Below are 21,123 nucleotides of genomic sequence, written 5' to 3'. Positions count from 1 at the left end.
AACTGAGGCATATTAAAAATTTTAAGAGTTTATTTGAGCAAAAATGGATTCGAATGGGACAGCACCCAATCTAGGAGGTGGAAAGGAGGAGCTGCACAAAATGAAAGCCATTTATAGGCAGAAGGGGCGGGACAAGGAAGTTATACTGGCAAAAATTCGGGTTGGTTACTGCGAAGTTATTTTCCTTTAGAAGATGGCAGGGGTCTGTCAGGCAGATCACCTAACTGATCCAGGCCATTCCTGACTGACTGCTTAAGATTCCAGTTCTGGGAGAGTCTTGGTTTGGTGACGTGGGGCTTAGCATAAGGGACTCCACTTGGGGCCTGTCATCCTGTTTTTAACACAGGAAAATATAAGGGGAGTCGGTGGAGACATGAGGGTGGAGCAGTAACGCTCCCCAAACGATAGCGTGCTGAGACCTCGTCCTCCTCCTGTCTCTCTCCTGCCTTTGGAGGCGGCCCTGTGGGCAGGGAGGAGCAAGAGGGTGGAGGCGGCAGAGGCAGGATGAGGGCCAGGGAGGCGGCTGCGTTACAACCATTGACCAAGCAACAATACCTGGAGAACAATGAGCAAGTTTCGTCTCTGATGGAGAAGGAATTTATAAATGTTGCAAGAGGAGGCTGGAAAGGACTTTGAGGTGTCAAACTGCTGGTGTGCACTAAAAGTTTCTAACCTACTGTCATAGATGTCTGGATATCTGCGTGTATAGATCCCTGTATGTCTGTCTCTATACAGACACACACATATACGTATTTCTCGGCTCAGTCACCTGAGAGCCCAGGAAGCGCCTCGAAGGAACAAGATCACCAAATGCCCCGATCGGAGCTTTTAAACATTGGCATCCCTAAAAGTAACCAGGGGTCCATGGAGAAATATGACTGATAAAGAACTGGGACAGGGAAAGTAAAAGATAAGCCTGGAACTTGGTTTTATGCTAGAAAGTGTTCAAAACATTTCCAGCCGTGAGGCTTCAGAAGTAGAGAACTTTCTAGAGATCAAGTGACCCATAACATACCACGCTAAGAGGGGTCAAGGGTAAAGGAAGGCTAGGCGAGTAGGGGACTGTGGGGTTCTGGTGCTGGGGGCAGAGGTAGAGATCACTGGGGATGACAGCAGGAGGTGGGGTGGGAAGGGAGCGGGCTGAAGGCACTGAGGAGCTAGGAGCGTGTCCTGGAGGCCAGTGGAAGCTTTGGGCTAAAGGAGGAACTGGAGCTGGGTAGGCATTCTGGACTGCAGTGCAGGAGGGGCTGCTGGGGGAGGGGGCAGTGGTTGTCTGGAGGATCAAGGTGTAGGCTGGGAGAGGATGTGGAACAGCCTCTGCGCTCCACGGGCCTCCTGGCCTGCGTGTGACTTTGAGGCTGTAGACTACCGTCGTTTGGGAACACAGGATGGACACTAGCCTGTCTCTTCTGCCAGCCTATACTTTAGGTTCTCTTGATAACCTGGAAGAATTGATCCTTCCTACTGGGGATGCCGTTCATCAAGTGGCCAAACTGATCGTCCAGCAGTGTGAGCATCTTCGGGGTCTCCGAGTCCTCTCATTTTACCAGACTTTGAATGATGACAGCCTCATGGAAATTGGTGAGCCACCCCCAGATAAACTGTTTCAGCTTGCATGAAAGCCAGTGGTCATACACCAGCTTTTTGCTGAAAAGTGTCTATAAAACATTTGTCCCCCAACAAATGTTCAACCCACTTTCTCAGTTTCGCAATTAACGCATCCTATTGTTCCCTCCAGTGTCCTCTGGACTTAGCTTCATCTGGGTCAGATTTGGAAGGAAAAGGGAGCCTCCCGTTTGAGACTCTGCAAACCCTTGTCTGTGTGTGTTCTTGACACCTAGCATTTCAGACACCTGGCCACAGACCCTCCAAGCAGTCCCATTTACAGTACTCTTTTTTTTTAAATTGAAGATTAATACACATCCAGAGAAGTACACAAATCCTAAGTGCACAGCTCAATGAATTTTCAAGTGCACATGCTTGAAAATGTTACGCACGCTTGGATAACAATCACTCAGATTAGAATGTGGAATATCACAAACGTGCCAGAAACCTCCGTTTGTCCCTCCTCTGACACCACACCCCCTCCTTCCCAAAGGTGACCACTGTACTGATTTTTTCTCCAAACATTACTTTCACCTCTTTCACACTTCTGTGTGATGGAACCCTACACAGCAGGTACTCTTATGTCTCTGCCTTTCTTGGCTCAACATTCTGTTTGTGATATTCGTTCATGTTGACGCATGGGCTGGAGCTCAGTGATTTTCACTGCTATGTATTATTCCATTGTGTGACTACATACACCCCAATTTATTTACCCATTCAATCGGAATTGGAGTTGTTTCTACTATTTGGCTACTTTGAATATGCTGCTATGAATATTCTTCTATGAGACTTTTGAGTTATATACGGAGGTATTTCTAGAGGTGGAATTTGAGTCATATGGCATAGATATACTCAGTTTTCCTGGTTGTACCAATTTCCATTCCTACCAGCAGTTGTTTCACGTTCTGGCCACTACTTGGCATTGTCAGACCTTTCAACTCAGGCCATTCTGATGCCTTTGTAGTTGTATCTCATCGTGGATGATTTCTATTGGTGTATTTTTATATTTTATGATTGGTAAGTTTGGGCAAGTTATATTTTTCTAGAAATTAAAAAATTTATCTAAAGTTGCCCATATTATATATTTATAATCTTTTAAAATGTCTGTATGGTCTGTGGTAATAGTATCCCTTTTTATTCCTGATATTGGTAATTTATGCATTCTCTCTTTTTTATCTGATTGGTTTATCAATTTTATTATTTTAAAAATCTTTCTCTTTGTATCTTCATTCATTCCTTTCTGCTCTTACCTCTATTATCTCCTCCTGCTTCCTTTGGGTATAATTTCCTCTTTTTTTGTCCTGACTTCCTGAGCTGGAGAGTCAGAGCACTGACTTCTGGGTTTAGCTCCTTCTCAGGAGCTGTACGTGTCATTTTCATTCTCATTTGGTTCAAATATTTCCTCATTTCAGTTGTCATGCTTTTGCCACTCCACTTATTTAGAAACGTGTTGCTTAATTTTCAGATAGTTGCGGATTATCGAATCTTTTTGTTCCTGGTTTCTAGCTTGATTTCACTGTTACCACAGAACATACACTGTATGATTTCAAGTCTGAAATTTGTTGAGATTTGTATTATGGGCTAGTATAATAGGGTAAATGTTCCATCTTCCCTTGAAAAGAATGAGTTTTCTGCAGTTCAAATCAAGTGTTGAGAGAACCGTTCAAATCTTTGATATTTTTATTGATTTTTTTGACTGCTTGTTCTATCAGTAACTGGGAAGGTGTGTTAAAATCACCCATTATGATTGTTGATTTGTCTTCTTTCCCTTTTAGTTCTGTTTTTGCTCTCTGTGTTTTAAAGCTCGGTACCTGCAGTTTAGAATTGAACCCTGCTGGCAGATCAGCCCTCTTTTCTTCTAGTAAGGTGTCTCGCCTTAAAGTCCGCCACTGCCGCACACGCACGGCACCGCGGCACACCCCAGCCACCGCATCACACACCAGCCACCGTGGCACACGCCAGCCACTGCGTCACATGCACACCACTGCAGCACATGCACACCAGCCACTGCATCACACGCCAGCCACTGCGTCACATGCACACCACTGCAGCACACGCACACCAGCCACTGCATCACACGCCAGCCACTGCGTCACATGCACGCCACTGCGGCACACGCACGCCACCGCGGCACACCCCAGCCACTGCGGCACACGCACGCCCACCTGGCTGCGGCTGCTGTTTGCCCCTTACGTCTTCTTCCTGTTACTTTCAGTCTTTCTGTGCCCTTTATTTGGGGTGTGTCTCTTGTAAAAAAATATAGCTAGGTTTAAAAAAATGCAGTCTCTTAATCTTTTACTTCTAATTGGGGTATTAATCTACTTATATTTAATGTACCGATGATATAGTTGAATTTATATCTGTTTGCTGTTTATTTGTCCCACAAGATAGATGCTCCTTTTTTCTCCTTTCTTGCTTCATTTCTTATTCCACTTTCCCCATCTATGATCTTTTGAGTTCCACGTTCTCTTCGCTGTATCTGAGATATTAAGATGTGCGTCCCCGGGCTGTTAGACACTAATGCAAGGTAGGATGCTAGAATGCTTAATCCCGCTCACCTCCCTCAAGCCTTTCACATTGTTGTTGCCGTTTAATTCTACGTAAATTGAAACCCCAGGAGACAGCACTGTTTTAAACAGCTGTTTAGGGAGAGTTCCCACAGGGCCTGTTGCTGCTGCTCCTCAGTCTCACCTGCCTTTCCACGCAGCTGTCAGGGCTCACACCCCTCCTGCCTCGAGAATCCTTTACTGTTTCCTCTCACGTGGGTCCACTGGTAATGAATTTTCTCACTTTTTGTCTGGAAATGTCTTTTATTTTGCTTTTTTTTTTTCCTTTTGAGAAAGATCAGCCCTGAGCTAAGTGTTGCCAATCCTCCTCTTTTTGCAGAGGAAGATTGGCCCTGAGCTAACATCCGTGCCCGTCTTCCTCTACTTTATACGTGGGACGCCTAAGACAGCATGGCTTGCCAATTGGTGCCATGTCCGCACCCAGGATCCGAACCGGCGAACCCCGGGCCGCCGAAGCAGAACGTGTGAACTTAACCGCTGGGCCACCGGGCTGGCCCTTACCTTTATACCTTTGTTTTTCAAATAGTTTTTTTCAGCGAGTACAGAGCTCTGTTTGGCCACTTATTTTCTTTCACATTTCCAGCTTCCGCCGTTTTTGTCGAGTCAGCTGTCAGTCTTTTTGTTGTGCCCTTGAAGGTGAGGTATCTTTCCCCACTCTGATGGCTTTTAAGATTTTTTCTTTGCTTTACTTTTTGGCAGTTGCTATGGACCGAACCGTGTCCCCTCAAAATTCAGGTTTTGAAGCCCCACCCTAAGGTCCAGTGCCCCTGGGTTTGGAGGCGGGGTGCCTTGTCATGGCCACCGGAGCAGACTAAGACGGCAGCTGTACCATAATATGCCTCGCCTGGTTTTCTTTATATTTATTCTGCTTGGGGTCGTAGAACTTACTGAAGCTGTGGCTTGATGTCTTTGATCAGTTTTGGGAAGTTGTTGGCTGGTATGCACATAGCTCCTGCCCAATTCTTTCTCATTTTTTTCTCCTCTCATTCTGCTGACAGCACAACTCAACCTAATTTGGGGTCAGGGAAGCCCTCTTGGAGGAAAGGACATTTCTGTTGAGGCCTGAAGTAAGGCTGGCCCAAGCAGAGTTGGGAGGGGAGAGAGAAGACAGCATTTCAAACAGAGCAGTCATTCATATCACAGCCTGGAGTGAAAGAGGACCAGGCGTATCTGAGGGACTTGAGAAAAAGAGAGGAACATCTGAGCAAGAGGCAGGAGTTAGCTGTGAGAAAAGAGACTGGAGAGTAATGTCAAAGGCAGACTGGAGAGGGTTCTGTAGGCCATGTTCCAAAGGCTGCATCTCAGTTTGTTACTGCTCAGCACTGTTACTTTATAGATGTTACTAAAAGCAGCAACTTAGGACCTTTTCCGTAAAGCTTCTTTCCTCCCACTTTAAGAGGAAGAATTGAATAACATTAAATGTTATGGTCTTTCTCATCTCCATGTAACATAAATTAGTACGTTGTCATCTTCTCACTACATTAGGTCAAAGCCTTCTTTAGAACTTGAACCACGCACAGATCTGGGACCGGGAACCCCAGTCGCTCTCCCCCAAGAGCAGGTGTTCTCTCTTCCCAGCACACTCGCCTGGCGCAGAGCAGGAACACGCTTTGTGTTGATTGAATAGAGCAGGCTCGCTTCCCCACGGCTGCTTCGGGGCACGGCTGACAGGCCCCTGCTTCCCAGTAGTTAGCAGCACTTGAACTTTACCCACAGGAGCCGCCACTCAGACACATCACAGAGCCAGCGACCTACGCAACGCGGACTAGGGGCTATGGCCATAACAGGAAAGAAGGGAATGAATGTGGAAGGTCTGGGCTTTCTACGAGTCCCTCCAGAAGGGTCCTTCGTGTTTGGAGAGGAGAAATAGCTCTCAAATGTTCCTGGAGATACCTACTCAGGACACAGCTGAAGACATTTTCTCAGTACCTCTGCCTCTGAAGTTAGTCATGCTACAGCCCTGGGTTCTAGAGTGAAACCAAACCTTACCTTTGCCCAAATTAGGACAGGGAGACTTAGCAACTAAAAACAAAATCCTGGCTAGGCGTCCACTTCCAAAGTGGAGTCGACCTACATTAGAACCGCCTGCTAAGTGCCCAGGCGCCCCATCCTTCAGAACCCTCCGTCTCAGTAACGGGGGGTCCCTTCTGCGCAACAGGTGGAGTGCCCGGTAGCAGGCAGTCAGGAGACCCAGTGTGAGCAATGTCACATCCTGTTCTCTGCAAGGGGAGACATGGTTGCTTCAACCTCTAATGTCCCTTCTAACTCAGCCTGTTTCTCAGCCACGCTGTGCCTCGACACTGTCCTCTTGGGAGACCAAAAGAGAAGCCCAAATTAGCACAGGACGGCAAGACCCTCCTAGGAAAAGTGGTTTCCGTGCTCTGGGGCTTAGCTGTACTTCTCTGGTTTCTGCTTCTCCCTGGGGTTTGGGCCAGGTAGCTCTTTCTTATCAGTTCTTTGGGGCTTTTAAGAAGATATCAAAAAAATACTATATTGAACATTTGCTACTTTCGGTGGCGGTGGTGGTGGTGGTGGGAGAGGAAGTTGGTTCAAATAGCCTAGTCTACTGTTGTTGAAATCCAAGTCCTTATCATTCCGTTTTCATGAATATTTTGCTTTTATAGCCAAGGTAGCAAACAGTGGAGGTTTCCAGAAACTTGAGAACTTAAATCTTTCAATCAATCACAAGATTACAGAGGAAGGATATAGAAACTTCTTTCAAGTACTGGACAGCCTGCCACGCCTGCAAGAGCTGACTATTTCCAGGCATTTCACGGAGTGTATCAAAGCTCAGGCAGCAACAGTGAAGTCTCTGAGCCAGTGTGTGTCACGCCTGCCCAGCCTGATCAGACTGAACATGTTAAGCTGGCTCCTGGATGCAGAAGACGTCACACTGCTCACGGCCATGAAAGAGAGACACCCGCAATCGAAACACTTAACTTTTCACTGGAAATGGATATTGCCGTTCTCGCCAATCATTCAGAAATAGAAGATTTAGCTAAAAAGCTGCTGAATCAAGAAAATTCTTGTCGACAGTTCTAAAAATTATCCAAGAACATTTTATTAAATATTGCCTACAAAAGAGAATTTATAAAATGTGTAAGGCATGTAATTAAAAAAATACTTTGCTTATGCATCACCGAGCTTAAGAAATAGATTACCAGAGCTTTGAAGTCCCTGAATAACCAGCTAAAGATCAGTCCTTCAATGGAGTTTATACAGCTAACCCCTGTCATCTAGGGCCGGCATCAGGTTTTCAGGCTAACTGTGGCGAGGAACAAGGCCTGGGGAGGGGTGTCGGGGGCGCTGATCTGTCTTAAAGCCACAGCATGGAAGTATTCAAGTTATGCATGAAACAGCTAACAAGGTCTGAAGCAGTCCCACACACAGGTGAAATAAGAGTCCACTGGATCAGGGTCCAGGGAGGTATTCCTTAATCCTTGTCGGCTCTGTTTTGTATATTTAATTAACTGGTATAGGAGAGTTTACTTATAGCTTCTCTTTATCCATTGCCAGTGTAAGGAAATAGGATTTACGGAAAAATGCTTTTATTCCAGAGCCTTTTGAGTCAACAACTTATTGTATAAGCAAAAAACAGAGTAGAATTTAGAACTACTGGAGATCAGCTAAATTTGTGTTTTCCGGAATACTGAGTATCAAACACGTTGTTAGATAACCACGCGTCTGAGACTTCAACATATGCATTTATAACGGCCTTGGAATTCTCCTGTGAACCCAGTCTGCGCGGGGAGAACATGTGTTGTCTGCTGGTGACTCCATGTTGCTGGATTCTACATCTGCTCGTCCAGAACTGCACTCCTGCCCGTTAAGCAGCAGAATCTTCTGAATGGCTAGAAGAGCATTCCAAATTCATGATGCCAATTAGGTTGCAAAACAACCGCTCTGTACCCTAAATGTTATTTTTACACAAGGAAAAAGCCAGCATGTATGTATGTATGTATGTATGTGTGGTATGATCCCATTTGTTTAAAAGGCATACTCGCATGTTGCTAGATGCATTAAGAATTTCTGGAAGTATACCCCAGAAAATGTTCATAGTGGCTAACTCTAGGAAGGCATTCTTTTTTACTTTCTCCCTTTTTATACTGCTTTTTTGTTTTACAAGTGCCTGTGTTAGTTTTATACTTAAAATAAAAACTAGTTTAGCATTACACCATCAATGGGGGCTCCTCTGGAGGGTGAGATTACTAGAAGGTGAGATGGGTTATCATCTTGCTTGTCTGATCTTATAGCTAATACATTTGTAATCAAAAAGGTTTTAAGTATTAGAGTCCAATCAGTGACAGAGACCACACGGTGATTTGAACGGGCAAGTTTACCGTAGAGCTATGAACTGTCTGCGGGCCTGGAGTAACGGGGATTGGCTGAGTGAGGAAGTGAGAGCTCTAAGCAGAGGGTGAGAACAGCTCTTCACCCTAGGCCGAGGCAGAGCTCCCAAAGGAGGGCCCCCAGGGCTGAGACCCAGACGTCGTCAGAGAGGCACAGCATGAACCTCAGGTTTGCAGAGTTGCAGCCCGAGGAGGTGAGAGCATGGGGCACTTTGCTGAGCAGGTGCCATGGGGGCGCCGCGTGCTGCTGGCCACTGGGTCCTGCTGAAGCCAGGCACTGCACAGGTGCGCCCAGTTGGAGCGGCGGCTGCAGGGCTCTGCTGGAGGGGCACCTGGAACCAGAAGACGGCCCCTGCTCCTCGGGGGCCTCACAGTGGCGCTCTACCAACAAAGCTTTCCACCGTGCTGGCTGACAGGAGAGGTACCTGCAGGGTCCAGACCCACTGCTGCAGAGTCGCCATCGAAAGCTGGATTTCGATGTGACAGGCAATAACATGATGACTGGTACAAGTATTACTACATTTAATAGTTCAGACCTAAACAAAAAGGACCCTGGTCAAATTTCTTAAGATTGAGTGACAGGACATACGCACATGCATGTTTATGCAGCCATGGGAAATTTCAATCAATCAATCTTACATAAAAAAATTTACCCCTTTATATACGTATACACAACTGAGATTCACAAAAAACTTTCTAAAACAAAGGTAAATCAAATGTGATTTTACTAATACCAAATATGACAAAAATTGAGAAATACTACAAAATCCCTTGAGAGAGTGGTTCATTTGTGCCATCTTCAACTGTTCTTTCCTATATTCTCTCCCACCAGGCTTTTAGCTCCTCCACTCCATCAAAACAGCTCTTTGGAGGGCCACCAGTGACCTCCACACTGCGAAATTCAATACGTCCCAGTCCCCACCCCCTTGTTGGCGGCATCTGGCCTGTGGACAGCTTTGATGCGGCCCATCCCTCCCTCGGCAGCACTTTCTTCACTGGCTTCCAGGCGCCCCTCCTGGTTTCCTCCTAATGCGCCACATTTCCTCCCAGCCTCCTTTCCTGCTTCTCTCCGTCTCTCTAAACAAGGGGCGTGCCCCAGAGTGCTCCTTCCCAGAACTCCTTTCCTGCTTCTCTCCGTCTCTCTAAAAGCTGGGCGTGCCCGAGTGCTCCCTCCCAGCCTCCTTTCCTGCTTCTCATCTCTCTAAACGCTGGGCGTGCCCGAGTGCTCCCTCCCAGCCTCCTTTCCTGCTTCTCCTCGTCTCTCTAAACGCTGGGCGTGCCCGAGTGCTCCCTCCCAGCCTCCTTTCCTGCTTCTCCGCGTCTCTCTAAACGCTAGGCGTGCCCGAGTGCTCCCGGATCTCTACTTAAATGTACTTCCTTGGCTATCGTGTCCTGCTGAATGGCTTTAAATTCCGTCTATACGAACGTCTGAATTTTCACCTCTAGCCCAGACCTCTCCTCTGAACTCTACACATATCCAACTCCCATTAGCGGGTTTCTCAAATTTCACGTCCAAACCCAACTCCTATCCTTGTTTTCCACAAAAGCACTCTGTATGCAGACTTCTCCATCCCATTACTTCGTCCTTCTACTTGCACAGGCCACACCCCCTGGGAGGCAGCCTCGCTCTTCTTTCATACAACACCGGCGGACCCTGAGCTCCACGTGCAAACACACTTGGATCCCATCACTACCACCCACTGGACCCAACTAGTCGGCCTGCTTTCTCCCTCAAAACCGAGGGTCTAATTTCAGCACAGTAGCCAGAGGCTCCTTTTATAAACCAGATCATGCTCTGGTTCAAAACCTTCAATGGAAGCTCAAAGTAAATGCTGAAGACCTTACCATGGCCTGCAGATCACCTGACCCCAGGCTGCCTCTCTCACCTCCACCTCTGCTCACCTCCACTCCAGCCACGCTGGGTTCTTTGCTGTTCCCTGAATGTGCTAAACACGCTCTTTTCTCAGGGCCTTTGCACCTGTCACTGCCTTTGCCTGGGAGGTTCCCCCTCAACTTACGTGAATGGCTCATTTCCTTCAGACCTCTGCTCAGATGTCAGCTTGGTGAGGAGTTCTGACCTTTTTTTTTGGTGAGGAAGATTGTCCCTGAGCTAACATCTGTGCCAATCTTCCTCTATTTTGTATGGGGGTCGCCGCCACAGCATGGCTTCATGAGCAGTGTGTAGGTCTGTGCCCAGGATCCAAACCCACAAACCCCGCCTAAGTGGAGCCCACGAACTTTACTACGCCCCCAGCCGGCCCTACTGACCACTCTCTTATAGAGCACCCCCACTTCCAATCCCACTCTGCCCAGCTGCTGTCCCTGCTTCACTTCTCTCCATAGCACACATCACTAGTGCCGCCCTGGGAATGTCACTTGTTTCTGGCTGGTTCCCACCACCGTACGCAGGCCTTGCATCTGTTCTGTTCTCCTAGGCCCCAGAAGAGTGCCTGGCACACAGACAAAGTGGGACAAATATTTGCTGAAATGAACGACTTTCCTGAACCTACAACCACTCTCCACCTGGATTAGGTATTAAAGGAGGGAACATCTGAAAGCATCTTAGGAAGCAAATAGGCTACTTTCATAACTAAATTTAACCTGGCACATGCTTAGGCAATGAAAATACGCCGAATGTAGAAAAACTGGCTCATTGTCATGAAAAATGACAGAACTCCACTCACACTGTACAAGAAAGCTTAAGCCACTGAAAGTTCCATTCTGCGAAGCTTACTTACAGGCATTGAATATTCACTTATTCAACAAATATGTACTGGGAGCTACTAATGTGAGAGGTACCTTGAGTCGCCCAGGCGAAACCACTGAAGAGCACTTGTCATGTTAGCCTCCGCTCCTGCAGCCAAATGGCCAGGGAGAATCCCAGGCACGTGGACACGAATCCTCAGACTAAACTGAAACAGCGGGAATTTCTACGTCTCCTGAGAAGGTGAACTGAGAGACACCGAGACAGTCAAATGGAACTGCGAGGCAGTGATGAAGTGAGAATGGCTTGGGCCACCACGTCAGGCGAGTGCATGACAAGGATGTGGAGGTGCCAGGAGGGAGGCCGACAGACGAGACACGGTGCAGGGAGAAGGGTAAGATGACCTCCGAGAAACACAACAGAGCCCTGGCTCCTGACCGGCCAGGGCCAGTCCTCGTGGGTTCTGGCTCCCACTGGGCTTTGCCCCTAACCTTGGATCGTCAGCAACACTGTTGTACAACCGGTGGTATCTTTACAATGCCACCCCTTTACCCAGATAAGTCTGAGCAGTTTTCTTTCTACATCTTTAGAAAGACTCCACCTCACCAAATATACGCCAAAGAAAAATTGTCAACGGTCAAGTTTAAAAAAAAATTATCATTTATTTTTAAAAGCATTAATAAAAAGCTTAAAATACTAAGAAAGTTACAATATACAAATGTGCTCAGTCGTGATTTTGACAGATGGACTTTTCTGCACTGTATGTAATCTTGAGTTTCTTTAATCAGTCACATTTCCGTTGTGAAGTTATTCAAACTGATCATTCCCTTGAAACACCTGGCTGGCTGTTTAAGCATGAGTCACATGCAACAAGGGGAAACGGAGACGACTGTCACCCAACCAAGCGTTCATGAAGAAAACGATGGAGCCTTTGTTCACACTGACCAGGGCACATCCACATACCATTCTCCGTGGGAGAGAACTGCACCTGAACTTGAAAGAAAAAAAGACTAGATACAATTATGAAATGTAAAAACCTACTTTCTTAGAAAATCATACAGAAGAGAGGAAATGAAAAGCAATACACTTACCATGGTAAATACAGCTAGAATAAAAATATGCTAAATAAAGACAAGTAATACTAATTTCAATTTTTATGATAGTTAAATAATTAAATTGTGAAATTCATTTAGAAGAGTAAATGAGCAAGCATATTTAAAGATTTCTTTTGGGGGGCGGGGGGTGAGAAGACTGTCCCTGAGCTAAGATCTCTGCCAATATTCCTCTATTTTGTATGTGGGATGCCACCACAGCATGGCTTGATGAGCAGTGTGTAGGTCCGTGCCTGGGATCCAAACCCTTGAACCCTGGGATGCCAAAGCAGAGACCACAGACTTAACCACTACACCACCGGGCCAGCCCCAAGAAAATTTTTAAGGAACACTGGTATTCAATCTATCCTAACAGAATTTAAAACTAATTACAAAACAATGATCAAAATCATGTGTTAAAAAAAAATGGTGATTAGAACAATACAAACAACACTCTCCAACTACAATAAAACTAGAAATTAAACCTAACTACCTAGTAATTAAAACACTTATTAAACATTTCTAGAGTTGAAAACAAAACCCAAAATTGTGGAGTAGCTGGAAAATGATAGGAATTCTACATAGTAGAATCTACAGAACACAACTAAAGCGCTGTTCAAAGACAAATTTATGGTCCTAAAATATCCCTTTTAATAACTAAGAGAGAAGGAATTAAGAAAGAAACTTACAAGGAAAGCAGACAGAGGACGGTAACCCCTGGCATATCATTGAAGTCCACTGGAGCCAACTTTAGGGTTTGAGTTTCAATTTGGCAATAATTTATTAAAATTATAAATGCATGTCCTCTTCAATCCAGCAGTTCTGATTCTAGAATCTAATTCTAGATTAGGGTCCTAGATTCTAATTCTGTCTACTTAGATAATCCTAAAGATGTATTCACATAGAGAAGAATTATGTAAAAGGGTGCTGACTGTAGTATTAAATAGCAAACAACTGGAAACAACCTAAACTTCCATCCATAAGACCTCAAATAAGTATGGTGCACGCCCATATATAAAATATCCTGCAACTGTTTAAAACAAGACAGTTTTACACACTGATATGGAATGTTCTCCAAGAAATACTGAGGAAAAAGCACTTACCTATTAAAGAACACTGCATGAATTACCTACAAAAATGAAGATTAAACAAGTTTAAAGGAGTAATGATGATAAATACATTCCACCAGATTTATTTTAATTACATTTTTTTTATTGTCAATAAATGTACTCAGCACAGAAACAGAAGAAATACAAAAAGGGTATAGGGCGAAGTCTCCCTCTCACGCTGCGTCTTCCAGTCCCTCTTCAGAGGTCGCCCGAGGATCACCCTGAGGGCCATCAGTGCACACCCAGACACGGACGTGAGTATCTATCTATACAAATGGCAGGGAGGTAACATGCAGTTCTGCACCTTACTTTTTTCACTTAAATATATCTTCCTATCAGACTGCTAAACATAACAAGCAACAATGTAGTTAAAAAAAAAAAAAAGAAAAGAAGAAACTGAATAATGTTTAAAAATAAACTATTTGAGAACTTTGTTTTTATAAATATACAACAGAAAAAGAAGTATACATTTTTTTGTGAGGCTTGGCCCTGCGCAAACATCCGTGCCGGTCTCCTTTTGCGTGAGGAGACTGTTGCTGATTAACATCTGTGGAGCTCCTACACACTTCTGGAGCTCCGTCCCGTCCAATCCCTCCTCTCGAGACCCCGCCTCTTCAAACTCCAGCCTTATCCTAGGGCCCAAACCTGACCTCTGCTCCTCCCCAGGAACAGCAGCCCTCCGCTGAGGCTCCGCCTTCACGCTGCAGCGAGGAAACCGTCCAGCCAGAAAGGGGGATGGAAACACACCTCGAGTGTTGCCCTTTCTCGGGATCTCGCCCTGCGCTCTGCAGCCAGTGCCCGAAAACAGTTACAGCAGGCACTGCGCCCAGTTTTATCACCTGTGGCAGGAGAACAAGCACACTACCAGCTGTTCCTCCTGTTTTTAAACATCTCATTGTTTCCCTCGTGAATACTCGGTTTGATGACACAATTCATGCATCACCTTTCCCATTTTGGAACAACTAATTTTTAGTTTTTGCATATTTTCTGAAAGATTAGTCTGTTGTGGTGGTTCAAACAAAATATACTAAACACGGTATTACCCTCCACACCTCTCAGGTACAGATGTTGAATTTGGAGTTGATACAGATTTCTACATGCCAATAATAAATCTATTTTGGGCTTTTTTGTTTATCATAGTTCCACAGGATTATTTTTGTGTACTGATGATTAATTTCATATATTGGGCCTCAGATTCTAAACAGTTCTGGGGATCACAGTATGTCGTCACAGTGCTTCCCCAAAAGAATAAACTAGTTAATAATGCCCTCATTTTCATGCTTACCTAATTGTTAGAGTTTCTAACTGGTATAGTCTGTTTAGAAATTCTATCTGGGGCTGGCCTGGTGGCACAGAGGTTAAGTTTGTGTACTTGGGCTCGGCGGCCCCAAGTTCACGGGTTTGGCTCCTGGGCGTGGACCCACACACTGCTCATCAAGTTGTGCTGTGGCGGTGTCCCACATACAAAACAGAGGAAGACTGACACAGATGTTAGCTCAGCAACAATCTTCCTTAAGCACGAGGAGGAAGATTGGCAACAGAAGTTAGCTCAGCGCCTAACCTTTCACGATGGGTGAAAGATCCGATCTGAAATCTCTCTTCCATTTACCATTTCTCTCTTCTTTGGCACTCCCTCCAGCCTGTGCTCTAAACCCATCCCAGACTTCAAAAACTGTGCACATCGGTAAACCTGATGAAGAATGAGACGCAGTGCCCTGTCTCTCCTGACAGAGGAAAGACACATATCAAAACAAGAAAGACACCATAATGTGAAAAGCGATGGGACAGAAGTGAGTGGAGAGCAGATTCAAAGAGTGGAAGTCACCTGCATGGGGGAGGGGAAGCGAAGGCTGAGTCACTGGGAACAGCAACAGGACACTTGAGAGCTATCTCAGGCCTCGAGACACGCTGCTCTGGTGCTCCCGGCTTTGTGCCTCTCTGCCGGGAGCACTAACCCACTTCACCCCCTGCCTCACTTTTCTTTTCTCCTCTTCAGACTTGGCTAAATAACTAGCTCAAGAACTTGAACTGAATAAAAATGACTTTAATCAAAGAATGAAATATGAATCATTACACAATTAAATGTGATGATTTATATAATTTAAAAATATATCCCTCCCAGGAATGCACCTCCCATTTTGAAAATCAAAAGGAAAATGTTTTGCAAAATTTGCTTTTCAAGGCAACATGGAAACATCTACCAAAAATCATAATGTTACGATCTTTTATCAAATAGTCACAACACAGAAATTTACCCTAAGGCTATGATAGAACAGCATCAAACTACTATATAGAAGATGGTTATTTACTGCAGCATTATCCAGAATGCCAAAAGCTCCTGAACTAGAGGAAGAGTGGCATAACACACAGGCAACAATCTGACAGAAAGAACAGGAGAAAACTTTACAAATGTGATGCTAAGTGGGGCTACACACACACACACACAATCCATATCAAAATATAGATGAATATGGACCAAAAGGGTAAAATAATAGGTGAAAAAGGAATATAATGATAGACACATAGCTTGTACTAATTTAGTTGTAAAATACTGAACATTTTTCTTACATATTTTTCAAACATACAGAAAATAGTACAATGAATATCCATATGCACACCACTTAGATTCAATAATAACCATATATGCTTCACGCACACACATACATTTTGCTAAGTCATTTAAAAATATATCAGAGACATTAACAGTTCACCTCTAAATACTTTAGTATGCAAACTTAAAAAGACATTATTCTATAAACCACAACATCCTTATCACAGCTCCTAAAATTAGCAATATAATTATCTAATATCATTTGAAATCCATTCCATATTCAAATTTCCTCAACCCCCAAGTCTTTCACAGATGGCTTTCAAGACAGGGTCCAATCAAGGGTGCCACAGGGCATTTGTCTGTTCTATCTCTTAAGTCACTTTTAATCTAGAATAGTTAGCCACTCCACACCATTGTTTTCTCTCATGACACTGACTTTCTGAAGAAAGAAGGCTAGTTATCTTCTACAACATTCCACACTCTGGACCTGTCTGATCATTTCTTTTGTGGTGTCATTTAACTGTTGCTCTGTCGCCAGGATTTCCAGTAAAAAGGGAAAGCAGATCTTAAAGGTTTGATTAAATTCCAGTGAAGCTGTTTTGACCAGAACCCTTCACAGGTAACACAGCGTGTTTCACCCAGCATCACAAATCCAAAAGTGGTCTGGCTGTCTGACTACAGCTGCAGTTTCCTCAGTGGGTCTAAGCACCTCTCTATTGTGAAGAAATGTTTCTCTTTCCACACCACCAACCAACAAGTATTTGCTGAGATGACCCTTTGACATCATGAGAATTCTAGAGGATGCAGTTCAACCTATTATCAAATAGTCTGGGCATCAAAATGTCTTTAACATTGTTTTACATTAAATCTTCTACTTTTCAACCCTTTAATTTTTAAACATGTTTTCCACAAACTATACAATCTATACAAAAGTAAGATTCACTTTTATAATGATGGCAGACTTACTCCTTAATTGAAATGTGAGCACCTTCCTTCTTTTTGATTTTGTTTGAAACCCTGCAAGGAAAATAAGGGAATTTAAAAGGATAGCATACACATTTTATACAGACGTGAATCAACATTTTGTTTCACATAAGACATTTTACTAATTCTATTTAAGAAAACATCATCAGAAAATAAGTTCACAGCTTTCAAATGTACTTTAAAAGTGATCTCAAAGTAAACAATTAGGCTGCAATTAAGAAATTTTCTTCTTTCACTAAGAACGATGTTCCTGAGCCGACATATACCTTATTTCCATCAAATAAAATATATGTGTGATACTCATTTATTAAAATAAAACCATTAAAGACCAGTACTCACTAAACAAACACATTTTAGTTTTTTTTTTTTTAAAGATCAATACTCAAATATTTATTGTTTTTCCTGGTCAAGCCTGGTCCAAACATCCTATTCCTCTCTGCTGGCCTCAATGCCTCTATCTTCCCCTACATACACACTAGCTTCCCACTTCACTACTAATCTATACTTAGAAGCCCTAAGATGTACTAAAAGTGATTTGTTACTAATAAGTACCAAGGTTACAGCCTATTTCAGGTTCTTTCAATAACATGACTCTTAGTTGTTCACACTCGCTTGGATTTCTAGAAGGAGACAAAGGTAGAGGTTAAGGGCCGGATCCAAATGCCATCTGGCTGCTCTTATGGGAACAGGCTGGTAATGGAAAAGCTGTTAGTCACGTGTGCTTCGTGGAGCAATGGCGAAGAACTGCCAGCCGAGAGCAATGGTGTCTAAAACGCACTGAAGCTGCTGGAAAACTGGACGTCGTGGCTTCTTCTTTTTAATGGTAAAAATTTCAGAGAGACAAAAACGCAAGATCTAGGAAACTCATTTTCTCTACACTTCTGAATCTAAACATATGTTTATATTTTAACTTATGCAGATATACAAATACTACCTCTAAAACTAAAGATCGTTTCTCTGGAACAAGTCAGTCATAGGTTTGCCCTGAGTTTGTGGCAAATATTCTGGACAAGGCTACTTTCCCAAGACTACTGCCTGAACTCATGACAGAAGCAGAAACCTCTGCATTTTCTTGGTCAGGACCAGAGTTAAAAGTCCACTGGAAATCTGCTAAATTTTAATAACACAGTACAATCAAGTACATGAAATAGGAAAGCTTAGACGCACAATTTAACCAACTCTAATTTTCATCGTCATCCTTCAAATAAAAATATTCTAACATGTTAGTCATTTGTATTTTTTAACTGTTACTAGAGCTATCAAAGGAGACAACAGTAAGATCCATAACCATTCAAGGCTGTGGTAAAACACACATTTTCAAGCTGCATGGTGGCAACACACATGGAACCAAGAACAGTGGAAAGCCAGTCAGCAGCATCAAAAGCTGTTAAAATGTTTCTTCTTTTTGACTCAATAATGGTCCAGATATCATACGAAAATAATCTACAAGAAGCTTTACTTATAAAAATGGTTATCTGTCAGAGGAAAAACTTGCTACTGTTCAACATTTAGCAGACTACAAACATATTCTGAATCAGACTTCTTATGAACCAGGCACTACTCCAGGTGCTGGCGATCCAAGAGTTACATGACAGACAAGTCTATGCTAACACTGATTGCAGTCATGGCTACATAACCGTGAACACACTCAAAACCAAAACCATTGCACTTCAGAAGGGTGAACTGTATGCCATGTAAATTATATCTCAATAAGGCTTAATTATTTAAAAAAATATTCATAGAACACTATTTTTTAATACCTCAAAATTGGAAACAACCCAAAGGTCCATCGATGGTTAAAACAAATAGATTATAGTATATTCACACAATGAAATGAGAGACAGCTACAACTACACACAACAATGTAGATTAATCTCACAAAGTCTTGAGCCAAAAACGCCAGTCACAAAGGAGTGTACATATGAATCTATTCACAAAAGTTCAAAAAAGGGCAAAACTAATCGATGAGGTTAGAAGTCAGGAAAATGGCTACCCTTGGGAAAGGACTGGCAATGACTGGAAGGAGACATAAGGCAGCTCTGGGGTTGTGATAATGTTCTTTTTTAAAGATTGGCACCTGCGGTAACAACTGTTGCCAATCTTCTTTTTTTTCCTTCTTCTTCTCCCCAAAGCCCCCCAGTACATAGTTGTATATTCTGGTTGTGAGTGCCTCTGGTTGTGGCATGTGGGACGCCACCTCAGCGTGGCCTGATGAGCAGTGCCATGTCCATGCCCAGGATCCGAATCAACGAAACCCTGGGCCGCCGAACTGGAGCACGTGAACTTAACCACTTGGCCATGGGGCCGGCCCCTCTTTTTCTTGATATCTGTGATCACACTTAGGTGATCACTTTGTGAAAATTCATCAAGCAATTCACTTGTAGTATGTGCACTTTTCTGCATCCATATTTCAATAGAAAGTTTACACTAACAACAACCGAACAGAACCATGAACCTGTGCGTACTGTGAGCCTAAAAGTCAGTCAAAACACAGTGCATCTGGGTAAGAGAGCTATGCATGAATCCCCTCCAGCTTTCCCCGTCTAGAAAACTTAAAACTAAACACAAATTATGTCAATACTTTGTATGTAATTTATACAAATTATTTTCCAAAATATTTCATAATTTAAAAAAACGCAGAGAAATCTGAAGTAAAGAAGGAAGCTTAGGAAGTTAGTCAGACGAGTGGTCTGAAAACAAATTACAAACTGTTCATTTGTTACCTATCATCTTTTGGTGATTAAGAGGGGAACCTCACCATATAGTATAAACATACCATGGCTGCACAAGAGCGAAGAGTAGCTTTTAAATAAGAATATTAATGGGGCATGTACAGACCGACAAATTTAAAAACTACACCTTTGAGTCAGCTGTTTGTTTTCTTCTATATATTAATTAACTAAAAATTCAAGTGCCTACAAAATGACCTCATAATTCTAGCATGGTATAAGTTTCCTTTTTTAAAAATTTCAAGTTTTCCTGCCAAATTATAATAGAACATGTGTGCAAAAGACTGATGTAAAAACAAGTTTGAAGCCTCAGCCCCTAAAGTCCAGTTCGGCATTTATCACCCCAGACCTTTCTTTACACACAAAAGGAACCTAATTTTTTTTGTCTTCATTTTTTTTCTTCTTCATTTTTTTCCTCAAGGTATTATCCTTTCTTTTTCCATCTCCTGCAATCAATTTTATTTCAAATCAAAACAGAACAATAATGAGATTGAAAAATAATTTAGAGTGTCATTAAATTAGAAAATGTATAATCAAAATAATCTAATAGCAAAGATTTTTAAATGCACTACAATTACACTTAGCAGGGACACGACAGAAATTTAAGCCTTAGTCAGATATTGTATTTTTTAAACTTTCAGGTAGTTTTGAAGCCTTAGAATCCAGCTAACATAACAAACCGCTTTTTACTCACAAACAAAACAAAGTCACATAACCACAAAGTGACTGTCGGGAAAAGAAGCTGAGTGATCACTTACCATATAGTAACCAGTATGATAGCCACTCATGTACCAAGAGATCAGCATACTTCCCAAAGCATCAGCATCCTCAAGAGAATCTGGGCATATGGGAGGTGGGGGTGGAATTATCTGGAAATGGAGAAAGATATACTTGAAGGTCAGTAGACAAAAATGTGAAGTCTGGAGATCCATTTTACGTAGAGAATGCTGGATGTTAGTTGTTACCTTTCCCTACATTTCATATCATCTCCTATTTAAAATTTCTTTAAAAGTCTGACAATTGGAGAAAGCCAATCAATAACAACAAAAGACCAACAAAATTAAATTGAACAAGAATCAAAGGACAACAGGTCCACAAAATGTTTAAATATTTTGCTTTGACTAGAACTATTGTTCTGTTCCATTATGAAGCTATGAGTAAAAGACCAAGCATAAACACTTTCATGGTTTCCTCAAAAGACAGCTACACAGCATTACAAGTAACGGCCTTGGGCAGAATGTCTGCATTGCCCCCATCCCAACACACAGTTTACCAGGATGTGTCTCTCTAGTCACCTACTGTTGCTATCTAAAGTCTACCTTGAGATCCCAGGATAGTCTACATGATCAGAAGCTAACATCCAAGAATACGTGGAAGGGTAAAACATTAATCTTCACGTATGGTGTGATTCAATCCGCTCGAACAGGAGCCACC

The 21,123-nt window shown here is 43.1% G+C and overlaps 2 protein-coding genes across 4 annotated transcripts in view; one reads left to right on the top strand and one right to left on the bottom strand.

The window, feature by feature from the left end:
• The window catches only part of NAIP (NLR family apoptosis inhibitory protein), a 33,880-nt gene extending 24,674 nt beyond the window's left edge, over positions 1-9,206 (top strand). For both annotated transcript variants that reach the window (XM_046665485.1, XM_046665487.1), the window contains 2 exons: positions 1,417-1,581; positions 6,797-9,206. In XM_046665485.1, coding sequence (XP_046521441.1) covers positions 1,417-1,581; positions 6,797-7,161 — 530 coding nt within the window. In that variant the 3' untranslated portion in view covers positions 7,162-9,206. The remainder of the gene's footprint in view (positions 1-1,416; positions 1,582-6,796) is intronic.
• A 2,656-nt stretch (positions 9,207-11,862) lies between these two features.
• Positions 11,863-21,123, bottom strand: part of LOC124242585 (survival motor neuron protein) — a 28,705-nt gene continuing 19,444 nt past the window's right edge. Inside the window, exons 7-10 of one of the 2 annotated variants that reach the window (XM_046667752.1) lie at positions 20,448-20,558; positions 16,943-16,993; positions 13,420-13,445; positions 11,863-12,213 (exon numbers count right to left, since the gene is read on the bottom strand). In XM_046667752.1, coding sequence (XP_046523708.1) covers positions 16,946-16,993; positions 20,448-20,558 — 159 coding nt within the window. In that variant the 3' untranslated portion in view covers positions 11,863-12,213; positions 13,420-13,445; positions 16,943-16,945. The other variant, XM_046667754.1, reaches the window with a different exon arrangement.

Source organism: Equus quagga, chromosome 7 (assembly GCF_021613505.1).
Source record: "Equus quagga isolate Etosha38 chromosome 7, UCLA_HA_Equagga_1.0, whole genome shotgun sequence".
Classification (NCBI taxonomy): Eukaryota; Metazoa; Chordata; class Mammalia; order Perissodactyla; family Equidae; genus Equus; species Equus quagga.
This window is presented reverse-complemented; position numbering and strand designations above follow the sequence as displayed.